Source organism: Pezoporus wallicus, unplaced genomic scaffold, assembly GCF_028554395.1.
Source record: "Pezoporus wallicus isolate ANWC-B61680 ecotype Strahan unplaced genomic scaffold, APGP_CSIRO_Pwel_v1 contig_6597, whole genome shotgun sequence".
Classification (NCBI taxonomy): Eukaryota; Metazoa; Chordata; class Aves; order Psittaciformes; family Psittacidae; genus Pezoporus; species Pezoporus wallicus.
Genome location: NW_026635331.1, coordinates 23760 through 49535, shown reverse-complemented (window position 1 = coordinate 49535; position 25776 = coordinate 23760). Strand labels below are relative to the sequence as shown.

The window sequence follows — 25776 nt, the reverse complement described above, 5'->3', positions numbered from 1 at the left end:
GTTACCGCGGCTGTGTCCCCGCCCGCTGCTGCCGCTGTCGTTTGTCGCCGCCGCCGCCATGGACAGCGACGAGGAGACGCTGGAGGAGACCGTAGAAGGTACCTGCACCGGGGAGCTGAGAGGGGCGAGCCGCCGGCACTGGCGGGCGTGGGAACGGGGAGGGAGGCGGCTCCGCGGGCTCTGGGCAGTACCGGGTGAGGGGTGGGGGCGCCTGGGGCCGGCGGCAGCGCATGACATCAGCGGGCTTATGCAACGGCCGCGCTGCCGGGCCGCCGCCGGTCACACCGGGACACGTGCGCGGTGAGGGGCAGCGCCGTGGCGGGGGGCCACGTATGGCGGCGGTACCGGGCTGCTGCTTTGGCCTCACTGGTGGCCCGGGCGTGCGGGTCCGGCAGCTGGTGGTGACGTTTGATCCGCGATACATGTGGAAAAAACCGAAACAATTAAAAATTATTTCAGAATGGGTTGTAGCCGTCGGTGCTGTGCCCACGTGCACTCCGCACCCGGTGCCTCATCGGCCGCGCGGTTCCCCCGAGCTGCCCCTGGGCTTGTACCGCAGTCGTGCTGCTTCGTTCCCGACGAGCCAGGAGCCGGCCCCGAGTGGCCGTGCGGGCTGCGGGCGCTGGCCGGGGGCGCCGCGTCCTCCCAGAGCGGTGGTGGGGAGGCTTGTGGCAGAGGAACCCTTCCTGCCGGAGCACAGCTCGCTCCCCCAGGCTTGGTGTGTCAGGGTAAACCCGGCCTTGGTGAGTGCGCTGGGAGTGAGGGGTAACAGTCACCTTTGTGGAAAGGGAAAACAAAAAGCAACGGAAGAAGGCAACTGTGGTCACATTCATGGGCAGCAGAGCTGGGAGTTGAGTCACCCGTATTGGAGTGAGCAGGCTCACAAGCAGTATACACTCCCTTTTGCAAGTGCTAACCTTCCATGAGTAAAGAACCAACCCTTGAAGAGTTTTAAAAGAGGCACACGCCTCTGGAAGGCATTCCTAATGGAAACCTTGGTACCCAGGGTTGCAGCTCCTCCCGTGCTGCACCTAGGAGTGAGGGACGGGTCTCCTCCTGCAGCCCTAGAACAAAGTGTGTGCCAGCTGTACCTGAAGGCACCTGCTCCCAAAGGTTTGTCGCAGGGCACACACGGTCCTGCTGGAAAGAGCACTCCTGGATTTTCAGTTGTTGGGGTTGAGCACACAAAGTAAGGATTTGCCTGTGATGAGATGCTGGTAATTCTCATTGTTTGGTGTGGCTGTTTGTATCTTGTGGCAGGAGGATTAGGCCTCAAAGCACATTTCTCCAAAGAAGACATCAGGCACGGCAGCTTAGTCTAACAACAGATGTGAGCTAAGCAGCTGCTGCTAGGATCTGGATTTATTGTCTAGGAATGTGGTAACAGAGCCAAAGAGAAGCATTGTTGTATAAAACACGGTTGTGAGGGGAGTGAGATCCTTCAAATGAGGGGTGCTTTGGATAGGGTGTGCCCTGCACCCTTATAGATGTGTCTTTTCTCCTCCCTTTCCTCTCTACTCTGTAGATGTGTGGATTGCAGTTGTATCTTGGGCAGAGTCGTAATTTTGATCCTCATATCACAGGTAAAGAAAGCATTCTGCCATTTTGTGGATTTATGTAGCATTTCTGTGGGCTAAGGAAATGTGTTTTTAAAGCATGTTATCCATCAGTGTGTATGAAAGTACCTGTTTTTCTGAGTGACGCAGAAGCAGGGTGCTGTTTCGGGGTGAACAGGATGCTTGGGTGTTTTTGCACTCACCAAGAGGCAGTTGGAAATAGGAAAGAAGTCGGCATGTTTGGGGTTTTATTCTGTGGGAGGAGGTTGTTTTATTGTTATTATTCCTGAAATATCAGACTTGCATCTTTGTGGCCAGAATCTTTTGTTGATGATGCATACTGTCTTTTGCTAAGTAGTAATAATACTGACAGCAAAGGGCTTTTACCTTTGGGTTCTGCTAAGTGGCCCCATCATGCTGCATTGTGAACTAGCTGCTATTAGTGTAATTCCTTTTCTTGAAAAGCTCATGGTCTGAGCTTAAGATGAGTTCTTGAGAGACTCTTGGAGAAGTAACAACAGTGGGGTTTTACAATAACTTTAAAATATGTTTAGACATTTTGGGTTTGTTTTCACAAATGGACAGCTGAAGAGGCAACAAAGGGAAGCTGAACACTCTGCTACACTCCCACTGAAATAATGAGGGCTTTTTTTCCATTGACTTCTTCTGAAACAGAATTAGAGCCCGAGGCCTCATCCATGTAGGAAAAGTTGCTTCTATGTAATTAAACTTGAAATTGCTTTCCTCCTGCCCCTCCATTGACTGAGAGACTGAATGTCTCTTGTTTTGTTGGGGTGAGGGATATTTTTTTTCACTAGGGGACAATCTCTCACATACTAGAAGAATTGGATTCTTTGTACTATGGAAGAGATTAAGACTCTGTATAGAGGCCATCAGATCAAAATTGACCATTTAAATCTCTGGGATAGTCTGTATCCTGCCATGCAAAAGCCCTGACATGCGTGCTGTGTATAAGTATGGCAGCTTTTGTGTTGGGCTTTGCATTCCAGCAAAACCTTGACAAAACTCAATAAGCCAATAACCTGAGAACAAAGTTGCAAGGGTCTTTGTTGCTCGGTTGTTGTTTTCATTTGTTTGGTTTTGATAGTATAATTTACCAATACTTTCAGTATATTTCTTTTAATCCAAATGTTTTTTAAAGTTCTGCTCTTCTAGTGAGGGGAAAACTGATACTGTATTATTTAGGGTTTGTTTGCCCCTCCCATGCCAATAAAAGTGAAGCCTTTAATTATAACTGTAGATGCTGACATAGTTGGCTTTGTCCAAATTAGAAATTTCACTGACCTCTTTGTTAAATTGATATAACTGCTGAAACTTTTCCCTTTTACAAGAAGGGGCGTCCCGACTGAATGGGAGGGGGAAAAAAAAAGTCTGCCTTCTTTTTGGAAGGGGTGGCATGCTGCCTGTTCTGTTGTAAAGGGTTCATCTTCAAAGTTATTAAAAGCCTTTAGTGATGTCGCTTCCCACACATGCAAACACACTCTTTTGCTCTCCCTGTCTATTCTCTTAACTTCTGTGGTGTTTTGGACAGTAAGCAGTGTCTGACTGGTTTTATTAACTTTTTAAACTTCTGTCTGTTTTCAATGTAACATGCACTGGGAACTGAGTTTAAGAGCAGAGTGCTGTTTTGTGAAATGGAAGCAAGGTGGGTTGCTACCCCAGGAGGGGCAGGTCAGCTCTGCCATGCCGGCGGGGCACGAGGTCAGCCCCCCAGACCAGCACAGGAGCCACAAAGGGAAGGATTGACTAGTGTTACTTGCAGAGGGTGCTAGGCAAGTGCCAGAGCAGGTGTGACACCTTTGGCAGCACACATGAGAAGGGTGGAGGAAGGGATCTTGGATTAATTCAGGTTTCTTAGCATTATTTTCTGCTGTACACCTCCCTTCTGGGTGTACATACTCAATGTAACAAGTGCGGGAGATGGGTAATAAACCTGCACGGCCTTACTTGATTACTTTGGGGAACATTCGCTTGGCTGCTTTTTTTTTTTTTTTTTTTTACTTCCTCTCTTTGTGTCTTCCTCTTTTTCTTTTCTTTTTTAATGAAGGTTTCAAGAGCTTGGAAATATATCCTGACAGAGTATCCTGTGCTGTGTGGCATTCTTCTGTCAGTCATTCTGGTATGAAAAGCTAGGGCAGGTCATGTGCCTCATAGGAAAGGACTTAACCAGATGCTGCCCCACATCCTTTTCATGCCCCGTCTGTGATGTCCCTGAGGGGCTGTGAAGCATCCCAAGGAAGCAGTAGCTCATGGTGATGTGACAAGATGTGGGCATGCATGTGCCATCTGGATAACCCTTGTCCCTCCAGAACTCTGTGAACCTGTTGCAATCAGGGCAGGAGTAGATGGACTTCTAGAGCCACATGGGTATCTGGCTTTTCCCACTGTTGTCTGTGCAGCTTGTTTTCTTCCTGGGCATAGGACTCGAGGTTTGATAATACTGAAGTGCCTCTTGGTGCCTGCATCAGCCTGGACTGGAATTGCTCCCCCACACACTGGAGTTCATTTCTGCCTTTCTGTATGCGTTTTGAACTTTTTCAGTTTAGGGTAAATTTGATCAGGGAAGAACTTGAACCAGAGTCTGTAGAAGTGGATGTGTGTGCTGCCTCTCATCTCTGGTAGGGTTTGTATGCCTCACCCAGAGACTCAGGGGCTGAAAGGCTGATTTTTATTTAGAAACGTGGAAGAACATAAATATACACTAGCTCTTAGTTATTCATCAGTTTTCATGCAAAATTTATACCTGCTAGAATGTCACAATGGGAGCTTGTTACACCCGCACCTGGTGTATCACTGTGCTGAGAGCAGCCCTGCTGAGCTTGAGCATCTTCATTCTTCAGTCAGAGAAATGTCCTGTTAATGCAGTGCTAAGGACTCAAAGTTCACGCAGGTTAACCAGATAATAGCAGTTGTTTAAAACACTCTTATTTCCTTTTTTTTTTTGGCTTTGAAGAGGCAAACAGTGATAGCCTTATTATGCTTTAACTTAATCAGAGTTGGCCAGTTGTATTCTGTAAAATAAAGACCTGTGCAGATGAGGATCCGCGGTGTTTCCATTCTGCTTTCTCCGTGTGCAACAACTGTAATGAGAAAAACTGATAGGGCTAGGAAGGGGAATGGGATGGGGGGATATAATGTGAACACATCAGAAAGGCACTGGAGAGTGGCGTTTAAAATACAAGATAGCAAGTTGGCTGACATTACAGGGGCATAGTATTATAGGTATTACATGCTTTTATTTCTTTAAATTCCTGTGAATATGGCTATGAGGTGTCACACCCATGTTGTAAGACATGTATTTATCAAAAGAAAAAAAACATACCTTTCCTTACTCAGTGGATTGAAGTCTAAATCTGTTCTGTTCTCACCAGGATATACATATTTTAGATAAAGAATTACTATATTTTTGAAGACTTAGATTAACATAAGTTAGAACAGTGTGAACCTTGTATTTTTTAGAAACGTCTTGCTGCTTATTCTTCTCTTCCCTCTCCTGTCTCTCATCCATTTTATTTTATTCTGATCATCTTATTTTTCAAGCAAAATGTATTACACAAGTACAGACTTCATCTATACTGAATCTCTGATCCATGTTCCTAACAGAAATGTTTAGCTGCACATTACTGTTTTGTACTGGGGAGCTACTGCATTTCAAGAGTCCACATAATCAGAAGAAGTTTTTAGTTTTATATAATGTTTAATGTGTTCTTTTGTTCTTTGTCTGGATTTTATTTCAGGGCATCTAGATGATGATGGGCTGCCACATGGATTCTGTACAGTGACTTACTCATCAACAGACAGGTTTGAAGGAAACTTTGTGCATGGAGAAAAGAATGGCCGTGGCAAGTTCTTCTTTTTTGATGGAAGGTAGACACTGACTCTTGAATTTTTCTTCTATATTCTGCCTCCTGCTTGCAGTGATAAAAAACTAATCTACATTGATTATATGCTGATTTCTGGTAAGCTTTCTCATTAAAAGCTGTAGCTGTAAAGTTTTGTCTGCTGCTGCTGGGCCTGGGGGCTTTGTATGTAACGTGATGCCTGGAGTTGTTTCCTGGTGGGAGAATGCATCAGTGCGAGTTCTTTTAGCACTATAAAGTTACCAACCAATTAGACTGTAAGAACTTGGGAGGTGGTCAGAGCTATTGGAAACCATGCTGACAAGGACTTGGGCTGCAAAGTTCAGCTCCATAACTGTAGGTGGAGTTGTTTTTGTCTTACAGCCTTATACAGAGACTGTAACTGGACTGGGATCTCCCTCTACCAGACCTTGCACGCAGACATAGGGCCTTGACAGAGGCTTACCTTCTTTCTGCTCAAGCGGGGTAATTGTTTAGTGCTTAAAGGGCTGAGTTAAGCATGGGTTTGTAGCCAGCTGTACCTAATCATCTGCAAGTTGTTTGTGGCCTGATTTATTTTCAAAAAAAGCCCTTGTAATTTCCCCTCTCTTTGCTGGAAATTGTGACAGTGAAATTGGGCTAGAAGTTGCCTATGCATGTGTTTTCTTCTTAGGGCTTCATCATTATGAATGCCTTATACATCTCCCCCCAACTGCAGGGTTTCTCTCTGCAGTTGCTCAGAACTTCATCCAAAGGAGCAGCAGCAGATGTATAAAATGACACAATTCGTGATGGTTTTGCAGCTGTCGGTGGCACTATGAATAGCAGCCCTTAAACTGACAGTCGTGCCGGGTCTACTCTCCTCCTGCTCTGAGAACTTCTGAGCAGGAGCAGACTTATTTGTGCTGTCTCAGTGAGTCAGCTCCTTGTCTGTACTTGCCTTTGCAATTGCTTCATTCTGTAGATTGGGTTTTTTTTTTCATGACGATACTTACTCAGTTATGCAGAAACTGACCAGGCCTCCAAGCTTAGATGAAATAAAATCCCCACTGTTGTGGTAACAGGCTTATTAAATCTTCTGTGAGTAACTGAAAATCAGTACTGCCCAGCAGCTGACCTCTCTAAAATAGGCTTTTTTTTCAAGCTGGCAGTGAGCATCTCTATGGACACATGTACATAATGCTTCTGTGGTTGTTGATGATCTCAGCAGAGCAGTTGTTGGTTGTACAGTCGGAGAAACTGACCCACTGTTTTGTTTGTAGGGCTGCTCCTCCATGTAATCCAGGGTACAGACAGTGCTCTGTGGGAAAACTCGGATTGCTGCTGAGCCTTTTCTGTACTTCCTCAGCGTTGCCAATTCTTCTTCTTCTTTTTTTTTTTTTCCTCTTTATTTTCATAACCCTTAAAAAATGGAACAGTTGGCTACTGTGTGGCTTTGGGAGCTAGCAGGATGAAAATACACAAAAATAGTCTGTAATGTGGTTTTGGGTAATGGGGTATTTTTATAAACTGCCCTAAGCTTATTTTAATTTAGCTAAAGCAGCCTTAGCCGAGCAGTAAGTGGTTATTAAAGATGTTGTGATTTCCCCAGCTATGTCCAGCTAGGAGGAGTAAGTTGCTCTCTGACGTGGATGATTCAGGTGTCGTGATGTGCTGCTGGAAGAATGCCCTGGCACAAAGCAGAACGTGCTGTTTCCATTAGCTGTGCCATGGGCAAGGCTAAGTGTTTATGGAGAAATGAATCCTCGGAATTTCTCAAAACATCTCTCCCTTGCAGTATTGTGCGTTTCAGTGCAGTAAGCTAGCTGGTTTCAGCATTACTGAATGTCTCCCTCACAGGCTGCTTGTAAAGGCTGACAGCTGAACTGCAGTAGGTCTGTTGTTTGGGAGTAGCTCAGTCCTGTCAGGCACTGGGCTGGCAGCAGCGTCAGCATTCTCGTTTTCTGGGTGCTGGGAAATAGGATTGGCTGCCTGGCTGCTTTGTTTGTCTCAGTGAAAACTCTTCCCTTTACTGGAATAGCTGCCCCTTTCCTGTTGATTATTTAAGGGAGTGGAAGCCTGGAATGAAATATCACTTATTTTTTCCTTCCCCTTCAAAAATGCAACAAAACCCAACGTATCCCTTCAGAGAGAGGTTTCACCTCTGGCACACTCCCTGTTCTGGATTGTGCACTTGAGCTCCCATTGGTGTTAACGCTTGCTGAAGTGCACTTACAAAACACTTTGTGCAATAACTGTGAGCATGAGACCCATGTTTGGCACAGAGCTGCAGCTGCTGTTTCCCTTAACCAGAGACTCTTGTAAACTGGAATCTCCCAGAACACAGAGAACAGTGTTATTTTTAAGAAAAAGTTTTCCATATTCCCATATAAAGGGAAAAGGTGGGAGATAAGGGAGTGAGGGATGAATGGGTTAGAGTCTGCCAATGTAACTTAATGCCTGGAAGGATATTTCTGTAAGTATTCTCTACCCCTGCCCTGCTGCTTATAACTAGTCTTTCAGGTAATGGATATCCTGGATTCCCACCTGGATAATGGGAAGACAGTACACCTGAAAGTTTTACTGAAGTCAAGTTTCACATTATGATGAATATGATAATCTGAGAAACAAACTGGAGAAATACAGGCTAGCTCAGGGTCTGTATTAACAAGATTTTGTTTATGCAAGACAGAGAAGCTATTTATTCCTCCTTGTGCCAGTCAGGTCTTAGCTGCAAGTATTGTGTCTGTCTGCAGATCCCACACCTTGAGAGCTTGAAAGGAGAGAGAGAGAAGGGGGGAGCAGTGTGCAAGTAACTCAAAAGCTGTGAAAAGTGTAAAAGTATTAGACAATCTGAGCTTTTAGGCAAGATTGTAAGACATGGCATTCTTTCTTTAGATGTCTTTCTTTTGATTTCATTATGTTACATGAGAGTAGAAAGATCTTTTGGACATTGTAGCTTAATACAAAGAACCAAAGCTAGAAATCTGAGTCACAGTAAAAGAGAAGGTAACTTTTCCCAGGGCTGAGGCACTGTTGTAATTCAGCAACTTGTTACCTTTAATGGTATTAGTTGAAGTTAACAAGAAGAGGCTGGTTTTGGTCTGTTTCATTACATAAACTGGGGGTGGCTGCTTCTTTTAAAGAGTAATCCTGCGTGTAGACTCTGTGTGTTGCCAGCTACAACAAAATTCAAATCTGGTGATCTGTGATAAACTAGAAGAGAAAGTGGTGTCATTTATAGTTGAGGAAGTGCACAGATTTCTGGTGGTTCCCTCATCTGCTCAGGTCCTTCCCCGTGCTGTGTGGTGCTGTAGCTGTCTGTGCAGCTCTGTAGCAGCCTGGATCAAGAAATTCATCCAACTGAGAAGTAAAACAGCTTTCCTGACCCTTCCTGCTCTGCATCTGGTTTGCATTGAGGCTTTTACCTTAATGTCTTTTCTCATGGAAATCTCAGCCAGCCTGCCAAAGTTATGTAAGAACAGTGTGTGACGCTTTAGAAACCATAAAGTTACTTCTGAGGAATCATGCTTTCTGCAGCTCTTGACTCTACATGTTTTACAAAACTTCTCAAAACAGGTTTTCATGTGCTCCAAGGCACTGTCTGGGCTTATACCTTAGATGTAGAAAAAGAACGACGGGAGTGAAGGTATGTGTACTCTTAGCTAAATGTGCTAGGGTAAAAGCTAAACAGCTTGTATTTCCTTATGCTAGTTCTAGCGTGAGAAAGAAATAACTGAGTAGATCCTCTTTTACAGTTATGATTTCCTTTGTAGTTTCTCTCAGCACTCTTTTTAAGAAAGGAAGCAAAGTGGATTGTAAGATACCATTGTGCCGCTTCTACAGGGTTTGCAAGACAAAACTGAAGTGAAATGTTCCTTTGTTCAAATCCAGGTGCAGCACTAGTTCTGTTTGACAGGCTGTGTTCCATTTTAATAGAAATACATGAAAAATGACAGTGCTTTTAGCAAATCTGGTACAGATTGTTGCTAGCTGTATTGCTAGGGAGCTAACACCGAGCTCGTAGCAGGTTGCAGTTTGTGCTCTGTTGTGGTCCACCTCTGTGGTTATTCAATTTCATCTCACCAGAGAGATGTCAGTAAAGATCTAAATGTAGGAGGTAGAACTTACTAACGTGAGAGTAGCCTGCTTGAGCAAGAATTTCTTCCTTGGCCATGGGCATCCATTTGCTGCTGTAATTTGCTTCCCCAGCCTATAAAAAGAGCTGGGCAATGCGATTTAGATGAATGATTCTGTGTCTGTGCAGCGCACCCTGGTGAAATGACAGTGTAATTTGTTTTCTGCCTTTGGAGTTCTGCAGAAGCAAGCTTCTGTTTTTCATCTTGGCTTTCCTGAGAACTCAGGTTTACTTTCCTATTCTCGTTCCCCTTCTCCCCCTCAAATTTGGTTGAAACTAGCAGACACATCAGACTTTCAGACAGAAATCAGAATAGTGATGGCTGGGGGGGATAGAGGAGAAATGCTGGAAGTGGTGTTCCAGTGAGGGAGCCCTGGCAGCTGCTGCTGAGCCTGGGTTGTTGTAGGTACCCAGCAATAGCAAACCATGAATGAACAGTTACCTCCTCCTAGGACCTGATTTTCATGAAGGCTTCCCCTCATGCCTCTCTGTACCAGTAATATGCAGAATAACAAGCAGAGTTGTGCCTCGTGTTGAGGCTTTGGGTTCACCTCTTAGGTGAATACTCTTCCACTGCTGTTCTCTTTCTGTCTTTTCCAGCACCCTGGAAGGGTACTATGTTGATGATGCCCTGCAAGGCCAAGGAATCTATACTTATGAGGATGGAGTGGTCCTTCATGGCACATATGTGGATGGAGAGCTGAATGGACCAGCCCAAGAGTATGACAGTGATGGGCGGCTCATATTCAAAGGGCAGTATAAAGACAACATTCGACACGGGGTTTGTTGGATTTATTACCCGGTAAGCCTGACCACCTGCTCTCTTTATTGCAGAATAGTATGTGTCTATTATGTGTCTTTCTCTTCTCCCCATCTGAAACAAATGTCCACCGTGACCCAGCTATAGAAAAGTCAGCCCACAAAAGTCTGGGTGGAAGATCCAATTTTGGATATTCTAACATGCAGTTAAAGCTTTTCAGTGTCCCAGTAGACAGGACTTGGCAAGGCTGTGAGATGCCTTCACTATTTCCATCTTCCAGGGAACCCAGCCCCTTGGAAGTGTGTTTGTGTATATGCTTGGGAAAGCTGGGTTGGTGATTGTGCACTTTGTGGTGCTGACTGCAGGTGAGGAGCATGGGAGCCATGCAAGTTATTGTAACTTGCTGCTCTTACTTAACTAGGAGGGGACACTGTTTCCACAGGATATGTTGTGAAGTCTGGCTTTGCCCAACTGGTAACTGATGTGAGAGCTGTGCCTCTGACTCGAGTGTGGACAAGTGATTTGCACACTAAGCAAGCCAGAGTTTAATGTTTCTGTTTCTTGGTAAACACTTGGATATTCCTCTGGACAATGCTGCAGAAATTTTTCATGTGCTTTTATACTCATGCTAATTAGGGCAGTAATGGTTGTGCTGGGCTTTAGGGGGGGTTTATTTAAATTAAAAAAAAAAATAAATTCTTTTCTATTCAGCCTTGTGCTGCACTCCAGAGTTGAACCTTTCAATCTTTACGTTGTGCTGAGGAAGGAGAAACATCTGCATGTAATTAAATTAAGTTGTTGTCGTGGTTTAAACCCAGCCAGACAGCTTGTTCACTCACTTCCCCCCCTTCTTGCCCTCTCCCTACTCCCGGAGGAACAGTGAGGAGAATCGAAAAGAATGCAACTCCCATGGGTTAAGATAAGAACAGTTTAGTAACTAAGGTATAGCACAAATCACTACTGCTACCACCAATAATAATAATGATAAAGGAGATAACAAGGGAAGAGAATACATCACCTCAGCACCAGCTGACCAATAACTTGCCCCCCCCAGCCTGACCAAGCACCAACCGATACCTCCTCCAACCCTGCCGTCCACCAGCCCTTCTGGGTAACTCCCAGTTACATCCCGGGCATGACGTGCTGTGGTATGGAATACCTCTTTGGTCAGTTTGGGTCAGGTGTCCTGTCTCTGCTTCCTCCCAGCCTCCCCTCCTCCCTGGCAGAGCATGAGGCTCACAAAGTCCTTGGGCAAACCAAAACATCATTGTTATCAGCTCTGTTCCCAGGCTGAAAGTCAAAACACAGCACTGCACCAGCTACCAAGAAGGAGAAAAATGACTGCTACTGCTGAACCCAGGACAGCTGTTAGTCAAAACCCATATTGCACATCCTTCAGTTGCAAACTCATTTCAAGTGCTCACCAGTGGCTGTTCATTTTATTTAATGTTTTTCCCTATTGCCATTAAGCATGTGTTAGAATCAACAAATGCTTGGTGTATGCTGCCAGACAAGTGGCATATTTTCAGTACTACTGTATAAAATACACACAACTGACCCTTCAGGTATGTGTCTTCTGTTTCATCTTCCAGCTGACAAAGTGTTGCTGTGCGTTCTGGAAATGTAGTTATTTAGAGGTTAGTCATTACCATTGTGCCAGACTGAAGAATACAAGGTGTTTCAAAACACTTCTTGCCATGGAAGCAATTGTTTATGCATGGTTCTGTGCGTAATGCTATGTGCACAAATTTTTACCCAAACTTAAGGTTCCTGTTCTTTACTATAGTATGTTTTAATCTCTTTCATCCTTGGAGATGAACAAAATGGTGCCACTCTGAAATGAAGTCTGTGTGAAGAATCTTGATCTAAATCAGTCTGTTCCCACATCACAGCTGCTGGTTTTGCTCAAGGGCATTATTTGACTATGTTTCCTTGTCCTTACTGAAATAAACACCTGAAGTTATTAGACCTGTGCTAATCTATGCATCTCATTCTGCAGTTCTGTAAATAGACCTGACTGGAGTTGCAGGCATATCACAGATGGCAAAGCCCGGGGCTGAAATGTGTAAACCTTAGAGAGGAAAAGTGTTGCTTTTGTTGTTGATGATGCCATTCAGCAGACAGTTGTTCTCAGCTGATACAGTGGGAGGATGCTGGGACAGAGAAACTCTTCAGTCATCCAGCAAGTCTTTATTTTTAAGCAGGCTCAAGCCTTTTGATGTACTATGAATTAGCAGTGAGCAAGGCAGTGGTTTAGTTTGTTTTCCTTTCCTACAGCACAGTATCATACTAAGAAAACTCAAAAGTTTGTATGTGTCTTTGGACTTTAGTTCATTGACTATTCACATAGAAATGTTGCCAATTGGGACTCAGTATTTGCATCACATGGAAGGAAAGACTTTGGTTTTTACCTATTTCAGACAATGTAGAAAACATTGTTAATTTCTTTTGTCAGTTTTATCCTGACTGGGATGACTTTACCCAGCATCTTCATGTGTCTGTTTCTCACTCATTTTCATGATCTCACTTCTGAACTTACTGTAGCTTAGATTGCTGCTTTAAAAGGTTGGGAAAAAATCTTTTCTGTCTACTGAAGATAGTAAAGTATAACTACATGCTCTGCCTTTTCTTTCTTGCCCATGCTTTCAGGATGGAGGCAGCCTTGTGGGAGAAGTGAATGATGAAGGGGAGATGACTGGAGAGAAAATAGCCTATGTGTACCCTGATGGAAAGACTGCTTATTCTGGAAGGTTCATAGATGGAGAAATGATAGAAGCAAAACTGGCAACTCTGACATCTCTAGAGGATGGGAAACCTCAGTTTGAAGCAGTACCAGGCAGTAAGTTCAGCTAACACAGAAACCTGTACTCTTGCTACCAGAGGGCAAACAGCTTGCTGGAAACAGCTTGGTTTCTGTCATGTTCCCCATTAGAGACTTTGAAGGCTGGCTGTGATGAGATAGCAAGTCTATTAGTGAGAAGCCCTTTTTCCTAAATTATCAAGTTGGACAGAAGGGCGCAAGGAGCGATCCCTTTGCTCTGGGAAGAGACAGGAAGTGACCCATGTGGTGGTGCTGCTGACCTGCTCTTCATAACCCTTCTCTCGCATGCTCATGGGTGCAGTCCTGCTTGTCACACACGCCACTGCCATCTGTGCCAGCAGGAAAACCTGCTTAACCATGGTAATGCTGGCACAGTTACAGGCTTTGTTTTGTTAGTAAAATTACTACAAGTGGAGAGGGAGGCTGTGATTTGGTTGTAGCTCTGTCAGTTGGGTTTGTGCAAGTGAGTGTTGGCACTGTGAACGTTCTGGCATCTGTATTATGTGGCTGAAAGGACACAGGGATTTGAGTTAGTGAACTAGATTCAGTTGTGTAACAGTCTGATTCACCTGCTCCCTTCAGTCTTGCTAGTCCTGGTAATAGCAAGTGGCTATGAAATGGTTGGAGTGGTGCCTTAAACCTGTGCAGCCAGTGCTCCTTCCCCAGGGCAGCGCTGGTTTGGTGTGATTCTGTTGCTCTGAGGTGTATGTGATGTCTTGGGGGTGAGTGGGTTAAGTTGTGGACAGGGCCATGAGCAATAAACAGGGACCAGGCTAACACATTTCCGTTTTGTCAGCAATGAGTGATATGAAATAAGAGCATAAAACTCAGTGAAAAGGCGTTGAGAAACAAATGCATGTGACTATTTTTTTAAATCAGTTCTGACAGCAAGTCAAAATTTAACTTGAAACTTCTGAGAGGATACAGTTGTGCTTTGCAAATAGGATTTGGTTGCGCTATGGAGGAAGCTGCCTTCAGCCAGAGCAGATCTTGGACCACAGGGGCAATGGCCTTTTATTAAACTTTGTAATATTCTGGTTTGGGTTCTTTTCCTCATCTTATTTCCACCTGCATCTTAACCTATCTCCCAGATAGTCCTCTGGCAGTTGATTGGAGAGGGATGTAAGGATATAATTAGAGCTGTACCACTGAGTTGCTTATTAATGCCAGGAAATAAATGACTGTAGCAAGTGTACTTTGTGATTACTGAACATTATCTTCTGTCTGAAGTATCTTCAGGATTTGAACTAGAAAATATATTTGTTTTAAATAGTCCACAAAGTTTATCATTAATGTGTTATTGAATACACCTTTTAAATGTTGCGTTTTAATTTTAATTGGAGACTCTGGGAGGGTCAGTTTTGGAAGACTGTCCAGTCCTCCTTTGCAAGTTGATAGTTTGAAGAATGTATGTATAAACCTTTTGTGATAAATATTAGTCTAGTGTTTTAAGGGGAAAAAATAATCAGAAACAGTATCTCACTGAAGCCCTTGCACAGGTGCAGTTCTGTTTAATGCCTTTTTTTTTTTAAGCATAACATTTATTTCTTGCAGTCATTAAAACTTAATTTTTGAATGTCTTGATTAAGTTAAGGGTTACTGTACTTTCTGTACTGCCAATTAGTTTATTTCCTTTGTTGATTTCTGGTTTGTTTTTTTTTAGGTCCAGTATACAGTTTTGACAAATCTACTTCATCCTGCATTTCTACAAATGCACTTCTTCCTGATCCGTATGAGTCAGAGAGGTAGGCTTCTTTTTCTACTCCCCTCTTTAAATACTGTCCATATTTCTTTGCTGTTACATATTTAGGGACTAATTTTGCAAACCTTTTCTCATTTGAAATCTAAAAAAGTGTGTAAGGGTTTGTGAAATTTAGCCCCTTTCTGCATGTCAGTCAGCATTTGACTTGATTGAATTTCTTCCTGATTCACAGAGGAAAATTGCAATATTTTTAAAGAGATTTAGCTCAGATAATTTCTTAGTGTTCCAAAGACATGTTCAGCCAAGTCCTGGACTCCAGTTAAAGCCCACATCTACAACATTCTTGGAGGAAATCTGCATTGTTCTCTATTTCCCAGATGTGTAGGTAGCTGTGGTTTGCAGCATGCTGAATTTGGTGTGTCTCACTTGGGTGGCATGTGTTGTACAAAGTTTTCTCCCCTCCCTACAGATGTAGCAGAGTGGCAAGAGTAAATCATCCAGGTGGAGGAAAGCAAGATGCTGTTTGTGACAGCCCTATAATGTCAAAATGCGTTCCTCAGCAATTGTCACGTCATAGTCAGTGATGCCTCTTCTGTGGCTATTCCGCTTTTTACCTAGACTTTCAAGAGGCTTTGCTCTGTAGAAACCAGTTGTAGTTCTTTGCTGATGTTCTGAAATATCTAAATAAGTGATTAGTAAAATGCTGACACTCATTTGCATCGAGTGCTTGAAGATCTAGGGCTTCACCTTGAAAACTCTTGCTCATGTGTACATGTACACACCAGCAACCTCGTCTTAGTGGGGACCTCTGGGCTTCTGGTGCGTTACTGAGAGTGTTCCTGAGCTGAAGCCATGAAGGAAAGCCATCAGGAATGATAGTAGATTGGCACTTGAAAAAAAATACATTCCAAACTAATAGATAAAGTCAGCCCCCAATTCCCACCAAATCTCCATTTTGCCAAAATAGAACATATGAAAAGAGAAGGAGATTTGGATATTTGAATTATCATTAGCTTTATAACAACACTACTGGCATTAAGACTAATATATTCAATATATAATAATAAAACTAATGATAATATTAGTCTTAATGCCAGTAGTGTTGTTATAATACCTATTGAAAATTAAAACTGTAGCCAGTCATTAATTCTGTGCTCTTTTCCCCTTGTAGAGTGTACGTTGATGTCTCTCTCATTTCCAGTGCTGGAGAAGGATTATTCTCCAAAATAGCAGCAGAAGCCAGTACAGTTATGTCCTTTTACAATGGAGTGCGAATTACACACCAGGAGGTAAAGCAGAGAAAAAAGTCAGTCTGAATTTTCATTGCTCCTTCTGAAATCATCATCTTGTAGTAGGATTTTACACCTCACCCCCTCTTTGCACCCTTAAGTTTTAATATGATGAAGTTTAACTGATAAAGAAAGTGCACGTTCACTGAAGTGTGTATATATAATAACAAGTCATGATTGTGTTTTTTTTTTTAATGACACACAAGACGGTTAGTTGCATGTATTTGAATGTTTGCTTTCAAACTGCTGGCAAAGTTGACTCCTCCACACACACTGGATTTTTGCCTTGCAAACTAGGTAGACAGCAGAGACTGGTCCCTCAATGGAAATACAATATCCCTGGATGATGAAACAGTCATAGACGTGCCAGAGCCCTACAACCACGCTGCCAAGTACTGTGCCTCACTGGGGCATAAGGCCAACCATTCCTTCACTCCTAACTGCATCTATGACCCGTAAGTAGAGCCTGTGTTTCAGAGTGCAAGCTGCAGCCCAGCGATCTGGGCTCACAGGGTGTTTCTGGGCAGCTGAACAAGGAACAGCTGGTGGGGCTGGGAGTAACAGGTCTGGGCACTGAAGGAGTTCCTGCTCGCCTGGTCTGAGTTGGAAACTGTATGGCATTGCAGGTGTTTGATGTCTCTTGGGACTTACACCATGGAGCATCTTGAAGTTTGCAACTGTATTTATTTTGTCATTAAGCTCTGTAGGAACTACCTTTTGACTCTAAAATGCACAACTTTCTAGCGCCTAGTTTGGCTAGGACTGCACCGTATTTGCTGAACTGCAGATGCTTGACCAGTGCCATCAAGTGTGCTGTCTGAAACTCAGAAAATAAGCATCTTGGTGCTCTGTAGTTGGTGCACTGGGAAACCATTGGTGTATACATACGCTCAAGGGTATAAATATTTTCATACCAATGTATAAATGAACAGACCTGTGGAAATACATGTGTAGAAAAAAGTTTTCCTTCCTCAGATAAGCCAGTCCCTTTTACTGGGATGATGTAGAATATTTACAGAAGTATTTTATGATTGTTTGGTAGTTAACCTGCGCTGAGGAAATTAGGATGAGCAATTTTTCATGCAAGTGTTTACCTTTCTCTACAAGCCTAAGGCATGTGGAAGTGATTAACATTTATTTATTATAAAAGAGCAGTGTTGCAGACAGGACTGGTGAAAAACTTCAGATAATAGAGCTATGCAAAACTGCCTTAATATATCAGTACTTTTGCCCTTATTACTGAAGCCTTTGTAAGGTTGACTCAAAGCAATCTACTTAGATGATATCAGATTATGTGATGTTACTCTGAACTGTGAGTGACTTCTGAAACTATAAAAGAGGATAAGGGAGCCTGTAGATTGACAGCTAAGCATACCTGTCGTAGCCTGTTTTGTTGTTATTTATTATGTATTATTTATTATTATTAAAAGGAAGAAGTTATTTACTGTGAGGGTGGAGAGGCACTGGAACAGGCTGCCCAGAGAAGTGGTAAATGCTCTGGCAGTGTTCAAGGCCAGGTTGGACAGAGCCTTGGGCAATATGGCCTCACGTGAGGTGTCCCTGCCCATGGCAGGGGGATTGGAACTAGATGATCTTAAGGTCCTTTCCAACCCAAACCATTCTATGATTCTTTATCTAGGTTTGTTCATCCTCGTTTTGGGCCCATCAAGTGTATCCGTACCATCAGGGCTGTGGAGAAAGATGAAGAATTAACAGTGGCTTATGGATACGATCACAACCCCGTTGGGCAGAATGGGCCAGAAGCACCAGAGTGGTACCAGCTGGAACTGAAAGCTTTCCAGGCTGCCCAGAAAAAGTGAAATGGGAGCTCCTTCTCTGCTCAGCAAACTGAAATAGAAACTTGGATCTATGCACTACCTTTATACTGAAAACTGGACAACCAGGGATTGTTCATGCTGTTGCATCATAACTTTGCATTCTGTGTTAAGAGATAAGTTTCTTGCATACTAACTAGGTTTGACTGTGTTACTCATAGCAGATTTAAAATTAGCTAGTGTTGCACCAGTCTTATCTGGAGAAATTATTTAATATTCTATACGAGATGTGATATTCTTTGGTAGCTTCTGCTTTTGCACCATATGCAAAGATGCCAAAAGACTAGACAGAAAACTAAAATGGGTATATCGTTCACTTTTAGTCGGCAGACTTAGTGTTGCTCTCTATCTGCCTAGGCATTATTGTGCAACTGCATTTTGCATATATGCCACTTGTGATGATAACAGTAATATTTTGATATTCTCTAATAGTAGCATAATTTTGCCTTTTTAAACCTTTGATCTGAATCTTGCAATAGAGCAGTTTATTTATTAGCATATAGGAGGCTGGGTTTTAACTCCCCTTTCCTCTTGTCTGAATGTTGTTCTTTCTACAAATCTTTTGCAGGAGAAAATCCTTTCTAACTAGTGGAAAGGCTTGTGTGTGTATGTGAGAGTGCTGTGTGTTGGTCTCTGTGGCTCTCTAAATAGTATAGCAACATGTCCAAACCTAATATTAATCTAGCCTTTATGGCTGGCTTATTTTATTTATGATTATGACACGCAAATGAAGCTGTTCTTTGCATGAAGATTTGCTGAAGGAAGAGAATGGATGTGCTTCTTGAAGGACTTCCAGAAGTGTGTGTTCTGGAAGGCAAGTGCGTTACTTGCATTAGTGTCCAGGGTTGGTTTGTGTGTTTCATCTGTTAAGGCTGCAAGTTCTCAAGGCAAAAATCCTAGCAATGAGATGCTTGCATCTCACATGAATTCTCTTGAAGGAGATGTATCTGAGGGCAGGCTGTAGTACTTGATGAAGGAGAGCTGTATCTTTTGTATCTGTTCAGTTGACAAAGAATATAGCCTTGTAGCTGTCTTTTTGTAGTGCTGGTTTAAGACACAGTAAATCAATATAGTATGAGATATCAAAATAAGATAAAAAAAAACTATATGAGAAGATTGTTTTTGAAAGACAAACAATGAATGTAAAAACTTCACGCACTGCTCATACTTAGAAGCAGCAGTCAATCCGTAGCTTTGTTGCAGCCAGCAGTGGGAGCTTGTGAATATTCATCTTCAGGGCTGTGTTCTGGGGTTTTTCAGGGGTAGGGAAATTGTTGTGCATTTGTTTTCAGATATTGTACTGGTCTTGCCTAATGCTGTATAGGAGAGAGACAATGTATGATCTTGGTCTGGATGCTGGAGCCCCTTCTGGGCCTATGAGGATCTCTTTTGGGTTTAGCAGCTTAGGAAGAACTCAGATGCATTTGCAACACTTTATTTAAATGTTTGTAGTTTAGAGAAGTTTGTATATATGTAACATAAGTGATTTGGAAATCAGACCTACCTTTCTATTGCAACACATTTTGGTTGGTTGCTTGAACAGTCAGAGGTGTGTCTAGCTGTCTGGAGAGCTAGACATGGAGAATGTGTTGGGTTGATACCTGCAGGTGGAAGGATGAGGTTGCTGTTTTGTGCAGTCTGAGAATCCTTGCTTTGGTACAAAGTTAGTTATTAAGAAGAACCTCTGTAACCTGGGGCTCTCTTTAGTCCCTGTGACTGATCACAAACCTTTTCCAGCACCTCACCATTTAAGCTTGCAAAGAAGCTACTCCCGGCATGTGCTGGCTGGTGGGCAGGCAGGTAGGCTCAGGGCTTTTGACGCTCTTCCAGCAGTGATCTGAATGTGAGCTTTGGCATCACCCATCTTCTCACACTGGAGACTTAAGCCACAGCTCTGCTTCTCATCCAAGGCAGGTGGCTGGCAGAGGTGACAGTTCAGGGACTCAGCTGACTGTGCAGAGGCAGAACTGAGCCTTATGGTTGAAGGAAGGTTGTCAAAGGCCAATGGACAGCACAGCTTCAGCGAGTGAACCTCAGAAAAGAAATATGCATGCTAGATCTTTCCCCACCTGCCTGCAGGTCACTATTTTAGATCATTGCTCTTTCAGCTGTTTGCAGAGAAGCGTGCCTGGCTGGTAGGAACCTTTTATGTTCATCTTGTGGATTATTCTGCCAGGACCATAGAATTTGCAAAGTTGAAGCTTAAGTGCAGGGAAGAGGAGCAGGGAAGGTATGTGGCTGAATCCTGCTGTGGATGGGTGGTAACTCCTTCCACAGTGTTGATAACCTCCTTTGGACTGCTGGCGTCTTTGTGCCCTCTATAGTATCAGGCTTAAAATGTTCTGATCTCTTGAGCTCTTTGGGCTTCATTCCTTGGATCAGTCTCTGATTCCTCTGCTATCTCCCTTTGAAGTTGCTTATGCTTTAATAGGTTTATTGGTCTTTGAATTGCCTGATTTTTTGAGATAAATACAAGATAGGTGCCCTTTCCATATCAGGTTTGAAAGTTGCACCCTAAAATAGAGAAATTCTAGGGAAAGAAGGCACTGAGATATCCTCAGTGTGTTCTCAAAAGCTGTTAACTTGGTGGCAGTCAAGCAGATTCTCTTGCTCATGCCTGTAGCCTGGTAGTATGCCACAGCTGTGGCTATTGTCTCTGTTAACTCTGCTGTCCTTTTTCTCTCTGCTCTGTTAAAATCTATTGGTCCTCCTATAGATCCCTTCTTCAGTGACCAACCTTTTATAAAAGTTGTGATTATAAAGCTGCTTTGGCTTGATTCAGGACCAAGCCTTTTAATCCTTGTTTTCTTTTTTCTTTGTGGTTTATTAGAGTGAAGATGGTTGGGGTGGTTTTTACCACTGAGTAGCCAAAGGGCTCAGTGTGTCCTTCAGAGGTTTTTGAGAGGTGTGCGTTGGCAACCACAGGTTCAAACACAGGTTAGCTATAGAACTCCAAATAATGCCTTAACTTGGTCAGCGTATTGCAGCTCAGCTTCTGGGGCTCACTAGATAGCAAGGCTGGCTTAGCAAAGCTGTTTATCAGTAGTAACACGAGACCCACACCAAACATGGTTTTGAATTGGAGCTGAGGAAACAGCTGTTTTGCAAATCAATCAGTTTGAGTCTGTTGGATGCAGCTGACTGCTGGTGAATATGCAGTAAGAAGCTCTACTTCTCAGAGTCTGGCCAAAGACCTATCCTGTCAGCACAAAAACTGGAAGGAGAACTGATGCCTGCCGTGAGCAGCTGGCTCTCAGAGTACCTGTTGTGACTAAAGAATGGCATAAGAGAACCTGGAATTGTTGCTTTTGCCAGGTATGAATCAGTTCCCAATGCCTGCCTTTGGTCTCCAGTGCTGCACATGGCTCCTCTGGGATGGGAGGATTGTTTCCTGAGCTCTTTGATGAGAAGGAGCCTGTATCAGCCAGTATTAGAGGCTGATGATGGTCTCTTTTATAAAATAAATAGAATATTACATGGCTCTTCCTGCCATGGCAGCACTGTGTTTTGTCACCAGGAATACACAAGCTTAGTTTTCTGGAGAAGCATTGAATCTTGGAGACAAGAGAGTATGAGGAGTTAAAGCTGAGAGCTGCCTGCTGCTGGGTCACTCCTCTGGCTAAGAGAGAAAAAAGCTTTGGGCTGGGTCTCAAGCTATAATTTTAGTTTTGGGGAGCTACTAAAATACCTGATTTTCCTTCACAAAGCTGAAAAGGCTTTTTTTCCCCTTTTTGGTAGTAATTAAAAAAAAAAACCTTATCATCCATAAAAATATGTAAATCTTAACTGTTGAAAAAGTCAAAGGAAGTAGGTGGGTATGGTGGTGATAGCTTTTGACTTCTTCCACAGTTGCAAGGATTCCTGCTGGGATGGCCCATGGTTTTGCCCAGGTTCAGCTCCTGACAACTCATACAGGTTTTGAGACCTTTGTGAGGCTTACCAGTTGCTTGGCCCTGTGAGGCTACATGTTTTGGGGGTGATGAGGCAGCCGTCTCCTTCATCCAGGCTTTCCAGATGCAAAGCTTTGTGCCACACACAGTTGGCAGTGGCTGTGGTTGCTTTCCTGGGTTGTTGTAGGATGTTGCTGGTGTGGAAGTGAGAGCGCCATTGGGGATTTCTCACCCTGTGCTGGGCACTGGAGGAGCAGTATAGCTGACATAGCCTATCTGGGATAAGAAACTGAGGAGTGGTGGGAATTGCCACTTCTCTGTTTCATCCCAACTGGCTGCCCTTGTCCTTCAGTAAATACCCGTGGTCACCACTTTGGTTGCACCAGGAACTGTAGAGAGTCGCTTCTGTCCCAGAGCCCTCTGTGATTTCTGTCCTTTCACTCAATTTGATAGTGTTTCTGGAAAATGCTGCCATTGCAATGAGGTAACAAGTTGTACAGAGCCGGTTATCTGCTGCTTTGGTTTCCTCAGGTACAGCAGACTTGCTGGAGCTGTGGGTGCCTGAGGAATCCACCTCCAAGCAATTGGGTTAAAACCCAATTGCTTTGAAAACAATGTCGCTGAAGTGTCTCCTTATATGCTGGGGTGCTGCGTTAGACACCTCTTCCTCACTCACACATTGCTGTCATATGCTGAGAGGAACTGGAAACATGAGAACTGTATTTTTGGACAAAGCATTTATAAGCAGTCTTACAAGGGATTTTTTTTTTTTAATTATAAAAAAGGTGCAAGATTGAGTGCATGTTTACTTGCCCCAGATCAAAGGTTTTGAACACTAAGGTCACTGTCTGTTGAATGGACCCTCCTCTTGACCCTCTTCTGTCTTCAGGCAATTGAAGCTCCTGCCCTCTTTCTCTACCAGTTTTATTGTACCTATTTTGGTTTTCCCCAGGAGTAATATATATATATATACACAAAAATCCTTGAAGCAATTAAATGTTCAAGCCATAAAATCAGGAGTGTGGGAAGACCCTCTTCACAAGTTTTAACATATTTGTATGTAAAATGATGTTTGTATGAAATATTTTCATGGTAGAATGAATATTTAAAAGAAAAAGATTCCAGTAAGATCTAAACCAAATTTAAAAGGATGTCTTTTTGTAAGATGCAAGTGTAATTGGTTACCAATAAGTAGATATTTGTTTTTAAAGGGGAGATGCAACAAATGATCTTTACAATTACAAATGGTCGTTTCTGCTATTTGGGAAAGTATTTATGCAGCATTACACATGGCTATCATAAATAACTGCAATAGCAAGGCCAGTCGCATCTTCAGGACATACCTCTCAGCTTGTCCCCTTTGTGATATTATATGAACAGACACATCCCTCCTTTCTGCAGATTTCTTCCTAAAAAACTTTTCCTACTGTAACTGTACTGAATTTAACTCTTGAGCTAAGATCCAGACTAAAATTGTGTATTACTTAACAGTTTCTGCTGGGCCTTCTGCTATTTTAATACTCTTCAGCCCATAATTACTGGGTGTCTCTGTTCTGAAGAACTAAGTGCTAAAGAATAATCTTGGGGTGAGCTTAAACGTGTGTTAACAGTTAACCCCGGAGTATTTAACTGTATAAAGTACTTGAGATAGGTGTTTTATGACATTTGTACTCGAACTATGAGCCTTACTGAACATCTGTAGGTTTATTCATGACTTTTCAAAAATGGATAACTCTAAGAAAGATGTTTACATGAATGATGATTGCCCTTCCTTTGATGTTATGAATGAGGTTTTTATAGTGTGTTTGGGTGTATGTGCAAGGAAGTAAGAAAAATGTTTCTGGGGAAAAACAGACTTGACAAACATTTGTAATAAGTGAATTTTAAAGATTGCTTTAATTGCGCTATGAAGGCAATGCAGATATTAAAATATTCAACAGAATCATCGTTTCTCCTTCTTGTTTGTGTGTCATGGTTTTGGGTGTCCTCTGATTTCTCCCCCTTCCTTGTGTGGCTGCTTTGTGACAACTGCTGATGTGCGGGAGCAGGATTTGGCGCAGAGTTAACACGCTTCTAGACCACGTTATATTACTAGTGATTGAGCAGCAGAACACTCCTGCACTACTGCCTTTGGGGGTTTCTGGCACCTCTGCTGCTCTTGCTATTCACTTCTCTGTACTCAGCGCACAGAACGTGTGCTTCAGTTGTATTGTGGGATGGAAGAACATCCTGCCTGTGAATGCCAAAGTGTTTTTAACACTGGTATTTTAAAGCAGGTGACAGTGCACTGGTATATTTTTCTCTTGCTGTTGCTGCCTGAGGCAGTAGGAAGGCATGGCAGCAACCAGCAGCACCTTCCAGGCAGGTAACCTATGGCTTTCTCTCCTAATTTGCAGTATACATCCTGCTGGGTGAGTGGTGGAAAAAGGAACAGTGTTTTTGTGTCTGCCCTCCTTTTGTGATCTCTGCAACCGCTGTGGTAACTTGGCCTCTTGTGCCGATGTGCTGGGTGTAAGTGCACGGAGGCTATGGCTTTCTTTCCAAGGGTGGAAGAGGGACTTGTTCGGCCTCGGCATTCCCCGTTGACCCTTCAAGCTGAAAGGATGAGGGTTTGCTGTGTGGAAGGTGACCCAACGGGCTGGCTTCACCCTGCCTGGCTGTGTTCCACCTGTAGACTGGTGGTGCAATCCTTTGCTCACACCACGGTGAGGCTGCGGGTATATTTACAGAAACAATAGCTAACCTATGAATTGATTTCTTAAAACGGTGTGGGGGGTAGGCATGATTTAGTGCTGTGCTTGTTAGCGCTGGAGTTGACTGGAGGCGCTTGGGTGGGTTCCTGTGCCGAGGAGCCCTTGCCTGTCGAGGTAATCACACAAGTCATTAGCGGTGCATACAGAGGGTTTCCCCAGCTTTAAGTATCGTGCACGCCTGCCGTGTGAAGCGGAATTTAAGGCCGGAGCAAAAGGGGAGAAAGTCCTGTATGGAAACGAGACGCATCCCCTGCGGTGCCGGCGCGGTCCGAACGCGAGCGGGGGCAGCCTGTGCCGTGGGCGGGAACTCCTGCGGGCCGAGAGCCAGAGCCGGAGCCAGAGCCGGGAGGACCCGGGCCAGCCGGAGCGCTCCGCGATGTGCCGCGGCGGCCGAGGCTCCCGCAGCCTCTTCGGTTCCTTTTCACCGCGACCGGAGCTCCGCTCCCCGGAGGCGGAGCCGCCGCAGGTGAGGAACCGGCGCCGGAGGCTGGGCGCGGGCGGTGTGGGCGCGGCGCTTCCTGGGTCAGGCCGGTCTCCTCGGTGCCCCCGCGGCTGCAGCTGCCCCCGCCCCCCGGGAGGCGTTCGGTGACCGGCAGCGGCGACGAGGAGCGTCGGGTCCCGAGTGCCGGCGGCACCGGCTCCCTGCCGAGGGATCGATCAGGGGCTCCCAGCGAGGGACGGAGCTCGTCTTCTGGAGGGAGCGAAGCCCAGAGAAGCCCCGACGGCAGAAGGTTGGCGGTGGGCGGGGGCTGAAGTGGGGATGGCACATCTCCATCCAGCAACTTCAGCCGTGGTGTCCCGGGCACCTGCCCAGAGCAGCGGGAGGGGTTTCTCGAAGACGTCTCCCCAGCAGGAGGTGACCGCTGTACCCCGGTGAATGTACTGTCCTGCCCGGCACAGGTCCCGGTGCTCCCCGGGTGCTGATGCTCCTCTCCCTTTCTCCTGCCTAGGACAAGCTCGTCTCGGCTTTGCTGGAGAGCCACGGCGCAGCCTTCCGGTCTCCACGTGTGGAGGTTTATGTGTGAATCAAAGCGGCATGGATCGCTACCGGTATTTCATCTTTAACCAGAGGAGCATGGTCGTGCTTGGGCTGTTCCAGATAGCCTTCAGCACGGTGTGCATCGTCAGCGGGCTTGTAGATGGGGTTTTCAGCACTGAGTCTCAGCTGAGCATAAGCAGAGCTCCAGTTTGGG

The 25776-nt window shown here is 44.2% G+C and overlaps 1 protein-coding gene and 1 long non-coding RNA gene across 3 annotated transcripts; both read left to right on the top strand.

Annotated features, from left to right (window-relative positions):
* Window positions 1–25776, top strand: SETD7 (SET domain containing 7, histone lysine methyltransferase). Of its 2 annotated transcripts, none has more exons than XM_057418964.1 (8): window positions 1–98; window positions 5315–5444; window positions 10134–10335; window positions 12943–13132; window positions 14778–14859; window positions 15988–16105; window positions 16403–16560; window positions 25534–25776. In XM_057418964.1, the coding sequence occupies exons 1-8, from the start codon at window positions 59–61 to the stop codon at window positions 25646–25648; spliced, it is 1035 nt and encodes a 344-aa protein (XP_057274947.1). In that variant the 5' UTR covers window positions 1–58; the 3' UTR covers window positions 25649–25776. The 2 variants fall into 2 exon arrangements, with proteins under 2 accessions (XP_057274947.1, XP_057274938.1); XM_057418955.1 differs by lacking the exon at window positions 25534–25776 and adding an exon at window positions 17745–18448.
* Window positions 20000–23772, top strand: LOC130604462 (uncharacterized). The gene is made up of 2 exons (XR_008973460.1): window positions 20000–20877; window positions 22362–23772. It is a non-coding gene; the product is annotated as an uncharacterized LOC130604462 (long non-coding RNA).